The 5715-nt window shown below is 42.2% G+C and overlaps 1 protein-coding gene across 1 annotated transcript; it reads left to right on the top strand.

Moving 5' to 3' along the window:
* The first annotated feature begins 2864 nt into the window (after window positions 1-2864).
* Window positions 2865-3809, top strand: LOC101677349 (olfactory receptor 51V1-like). Its single transcript, XM_004768262.1, has one exon. The coding sequence runs from the start codon at window positions 2865-2867 to the stop codon at window positions 3807-3809; it is 945 nt and encodes a 314-aa protein (XP_004768319.1).
* The last annotated feature ends 1906 nt before the right edge of the window (window positions 3810-5715 follow it).

Below are 5715 nucleotides of genomic sequence, written 5' to 3' on the forward strand. Positions count from 1 at the left end.
GTGGGTTAGAAGCCTCTGCCTTCAGCTCAGGTCATGATCCCAGGATCTTGGGAATCTCTGCTCAGCAGGGAGCCTGCTTCTCTTCCTCTCTCTCTGCCTGCCTCTCTGCCTACTTGTGATCTCTGTCAAATAAATAAATAAAATTCTTTAAAAAAATTAAATTGTTCAATCCTTTTCAAACTCTTCCCAAAAACTGAAGAGGAGGGAACACTTCCTTATTCATTCTATAAATCCAGCATTACCCTGCTACCAAAGTCAAAGATATTACAAGAAAAGGATATTACAGACCAATATACAGGCATACCTCCCTCTATCGTGCTTCACGTTATTGTGCTTTGCAGATAATGAGTTTTTCATAAACTAAAGTTTTGTGGTAGCTGTAGGTTGAGCTGTTTATTGTAGCTATAGGTACGAGAAGCTGTTGCTTTTATTTGTTCTTTATCATTCTTTATTTCCCTTTTGACTTTAGTTTTTCCAATGTGTTCTTCCTTAGAGAAAATCTCTATATAGTTTTATCATGTTATGTTAGTCACTATACAGTAGTACATCATTACATTTTTTTAAGTACCTTTTTAAATTTTTTATAAACATATAATGTATTATTAGCCTCAGGGGTACAGGTCTGTGAATCACTAGGTATACATACTTCACAGCACTCACCATAGCACATACACTCCCCAATATCCATACATCATTAATTTTTGATATAGTGTTCCATGATTCATTGTTTGCATGTAAATATGTATTTATACAGACTTTTTTTTAGCTGTGATCGATTGATATTTTACCAGGCCCTTGTTAGGTTTCTGGTAAGGAATGGTGGGTTGTGGAAAGCAAAATGGAGTCTCTCATGTCAAGTAGGGGACAGTGTCAAGCAACGAGGCAAGCAGTTAAGGTCCTTCAGCTAGGAGATGTCCCCAGGACCAATGTCAGCTGCCACCCCAGAACTGATAACAAGCAAAACCAGAGGAGGCCTGCAAAGACCCAGAACTGATGAAATCCCTTTAAAAAGAAAAGGATTTGGGGCTTCTGGGTGGCTTAGTCAGTTAAGCATCGGCCTTCAGCTCAGGTCATGGTCTCAGTGTCCTGGGATAGAGTCACAAAGCAGGCCCTGCTGCTCAGCAGGGAGCCTGCTTCTTCCTCTGCCCCTCACCAAGTTTGTATACTTGCTCTCTTCTTTCTCTGTCTCTCTCTCACAAAAATAAATAAACACACTAATTAACTTAAAAAAAAAAAGGGATTTTGGCAGCAAATTCTTACACTCTTCCAGCCTGACCCCTCTACCTCTGATCCCTTGAAAAAGGTAATTGCTGCTGCCAGAGGCTCTTCCAAATCCATCTCTGAACAGAACCGAGATCCTTCCCTGTTTGAACATCAGAAGCACTGACAGCCAACAGTTGACCAGGACCAAACCAAGGCCTTACCCCAACTGTGTGCCACCCACCCCCCACCGACTAACTTTACATTTGGTTCCTTAATTTCCTGCACCCTTGTGTTATCTTGTTTGTTGTGTGGCTTGTCTTCCGTCCTGCTTTGTATGCTGTGTAAGAAGCCAAGTTTAATCACATGGTGAACTGTCATTGAGTTTGGAAACCTGAACTTGCTTTATCATTGTGATTTAACTTTGCTTTATGATTGAATAAAGCTGACATTGTGGAAGGACACAACTGCTGTTGTGCCCTCATAATGTGCTCATGACATAGGTGGAGGAGGAAAGCATACAATAATCTTCTAATGAAATCTTTGTGCACCTGATATTACTGGGATTGTTTCTCAGAGCTGTGACCTTCACAGGGATTTCTACAATGGTCTTCCTCCCTGTCTGCCACCACCACATTCATATCTTTCTTCATTCACTATAGCATTCCCAGTCTAGTGAATTGTGATCCTTTCCCTCTTAGATGAGACAGGAAGTCTGAGGGAGCTGGAAAGAAGGGGAATTCACTTAATTGGGATAAGATTGTGGCAGTCTTTTTGCTCAAAACAATTGTCCTGTGTTATGGGGAGGACTCTAGGCCACCCTTTCTCTTGGGTTCAGGAAAGGAGAAATGTTTACTGAAGAATTAAGTGAAAAATAAAAATGAAATATGGTATTAAAATATACAAGATATGTTGATTCAGATAGATATGGTAAATAAAACTTATTTGGAATACTAATATATCTTGTCCCCTTGGATGTTTATTGTCTTCTCCTTCTGAGTAGGCATTGAGATTTCAGTCAATGCAGTGGGCATCCCTCCCTTAAAAGATCTGTGGACCCCCAAAACGGCTGTCATTTCCCCATTCCTTTCATTCCCTGGGACTCAAACTACTAGCCTGCTGTAAGTGGGTAGAATCTCTCACTTGCGTCAGCCTCCAGATGGGAATGGTGGCCTCCCAGGAGCCCGTGGTCCACCTGGGCCACACAATCCTCTTCATTCCTTCCTCATAAATCTGACGTTCTGACTCCCTGTGCTACAAGCACTGGCAAGAAGACAGTGTGTGGGGGGCTTCCTCAGGAGCAGCAGGGAAGAAACAGCCCTGTGCTCTCAAGAACTTTAGCCACTGTCACCTGCTGTGTGTCCTACAAGTGACTCAGAGGGATTAAAAGAGAATGACGTTAATGATCTAATTTGCCCAAAATGGTCAGGGCATTGACTTGCTTCTACGGCCTGAGACCTACTGTCAAGGAGCTTTCTTAGGAAATCATCTTGGGCTGTGGCTTCTCCTGTAGAGTGGAGCTTTCATGGGATTCTACAATGTGCCTTACCTGTGCTACAGTGTGAGTAGCTGTGTCATACTCCACAACTCTCAACACAGCAGGTCACTGGGCAAAACTGGTCAGTAAATATTGATCTTCTCTGGAAAATTACCTTCACATAATCATGTCTGCTTCTTCTGCTTCCATTATCAACACCTCAGTATTCATTCTCACAGGGTTCCCTGGCCTAGACCAGTACTATCCCTGGTTTTCAATTCCCTTCTCCTCCATCTATGCTGTGGTTTTCCTGGGAAACTGCCTGGTGCTACATGTGATCCGGACAGAGCAGAGCTTGCATGAGCCTATGTTCTACTTCCTGGCCATGCTGGCCCTCACTGACCTGTGCATAGGGCTTTCCACAGTGCACACAGTGCTGGGGGTCCTGTGGGGGCTCAGCCAGGAGATTGGTCTGGATGCCTGCATTTCACAGACTTACTTTGTCCATGGTCTCTCTGGCACAGAGTCTGGAGTCCTTCTGGCCATGGCCTTTGATCGCTTCATTGCAATCTGCAATCCTCTACGCTACACATCCATCCTGACCAACAACAGAGTCATTCATGTCATGGTGGCGATTTTGATGAGAAGTGCATTGTCCATTCTTCCTGTCATCATTCGCCTGAAGTTCTTCCATTACTGCCGCCCCCACATCCTCTCCCACTCTTTCTGCCTGCACCAGGACCTACTCCGACTTGCCTGCTCTGACATCCGCTTCAATAGCTTCTATGCCCTGGCTCTGGTCATTTGTAACTTGTTGTTGGATGCTGTGCTCATTCTCATCTCCTATGTTTTCATCTTGCATACAGTGCTGGCAATTGCATCCCGGGAGGAGAGGCTCAAGTCCTTGCAGACCTGTGTATCCCACATCTGTGCTGTCTTGGTTTTTTACATCCCCATCATTGGCCTCACCATGGTGCACCGCTTTGGAAAGCATCTCTCACCTTTCGTTCATGTGCTTATGGGCAATATCTATATTCTCTTTCCACCCCTGATGAATCCAATCATCTACAGTGTAAAGACCCAGCAGATCCGAAGCAGGATTAAGCAGTGGTTTTCCCTGAAATTGAAGTAGAAGCTTTGGATTTACTCACTGGAATGTTTTAATGTCAAAAGGGTAATTGTATTTCTTATGTGTGAAACAGTTTATAATCTGAATAATATCTAAAACATTTTGCTGTTTAAAGAAAATTTAAGTATTAAAGAACTTAAGAGGCTTTTTAATGCAAGAAGCAAGATAGAACTAGTTTTTGTCAAAAAAAATTTGACATTCCTGAAATTTTGCTGTAGGATAATCATAGCCATTATGGGCATGAGAACACCTGTCTTGGCATCTTATTGAAATATTCTTAAAGCCATATGAAGATTATGACCTTCAGTTCATCAATATTTTATTTCCATTTAGACACACCTCTACCTAAAATTCTGGTAGCATATTTATTGTTTAGATTCTTCAAGTAACAGTCCTTATAGCAAAATATAATGGAGTGATTCTGGACTTTTTCTCCTTCCTAGGGGTGAGGCGAAAGGCAACTGAATCTATGATATTGAGCCTTCCTCCTCCTCTATTTTTCCCCATTAGAAATTTAACACAGATTCATTAAAGGATGTGTAGAATAAAAATGTATATAATCCTTCTCAGATGCTTGGGTGACTAAGTCAGTTAAGCATCTGCCTTCAACTCAGGTCATGGTCCAGGAGTTCCACGATTGAGCCAAGCATCAGGCTCCTCACTCAGTGGAAAGAATGCTTCTTTCTCCCTCTTCCCCCTGCTCCTTCTCTCTCTAGCTCATTCTCTCTGTCTCTCTCCCTCAGTTAAACAAAATCTTTTTTAAATAAAAGTTAAAAAAAGAATGACTGTATGATCCAGCAATCCCATTTCTAGGTACTTATTCAAAGGAAATGAAAACAGAGATACTTGCACTCTCATGTTCACTGCAGTACTATTCACAATAGCCAAGACAGACTAACCTGTGTTCAGCCTAAGTGTTCATTAACAGACATGGATAAACAAATTACAGCAGACACCTATAATGGAATATTATACCACGTTTATTTTTTGTTTTAAGTAGGCTCTACACCCAGCGAAGAGCCCAATGTATGGCTTCAACTCAGAACCCTAAAATCAAGATCTGAGATGAGATCAGGTGTTATATATTCAAGTGACTGAGCCACCCAGGTGCCCTTTATTCTACCTTTAAAAAGAAGATAATTCTGTCCTTTGTGAGAATATGGATAAATGTGGACAACATTATGTTAGTGAAATGTGTCAGACACAGAAGGAGAAATGCTACCACATGCCACTGATAAGAGGGTTGAAATTTCTTAGCATGGTACACAAATCCTCCTTTTTCATATTTTTGTAACTTCTGCTTTAGATATTAAATTTCAGAAACACAGAAACACCTATAGTCTTATAGCGCCTAATGTTTATGTTGCTGATTCCAGTGATTGTGCTTCCCTTTCTCCTGATACACTGCGTGGAAAGCCTTCCAGTCTCAAATATTCGTTCTAACATAGAGAGCATAAGATTTTGCCTTGTTTGAGTTCTAAGTGGTCAGTTCTAGAGATCAGAATGAGATAATTCTTTAAAGATCCTCTTTCCCCCCATGCATTTTAGGCTTGCCTCAGCCTAGGATGGAGCATTCAGAATCTGAAGAACTTGCACTGGGATAGGGCCAAACATTTCTCAGTCATGAAAGAGTCTTTCTGTGGCCCATTGCAGAACTTGTCTGCATGACTTCCCCTAGCCCCTTGGAAGGAACCTTCCCTGTTTCGGAAGGAAAGAGCTTTTAGGGCATTAGCCAGGTTGCCGTGAACCCTGTGCCACTGAACTCCTGTAGTGGAGAGACATAGTCCCAGCTTTGACATTCTGAGAGTGACTCAGTACCATGGGACTGGGAAAGGAAAGGAGAAACAGCTCTGTGGTTGAGGATACTACCAGCAGACTTCCTGGGGGAAGTCCTGAATATCAGTACCGT

The sequence above is a fragment of the Mustela putorius genome, unplaced genomic scaffold, assembly GCF_011764305.1.
Source record: "Mustela putorius furo isolate JIRA1106 unplaced genomic scaffold, ASM1176430v1.1 tig00003987_pilon_pilon_pilon, whole genome shotgun sequence".
NCBI lineage: Eukaryota > Metazoa > Chordata > Mammalia > Carnivora > Mustelidae > Mustela > Mustela putorius.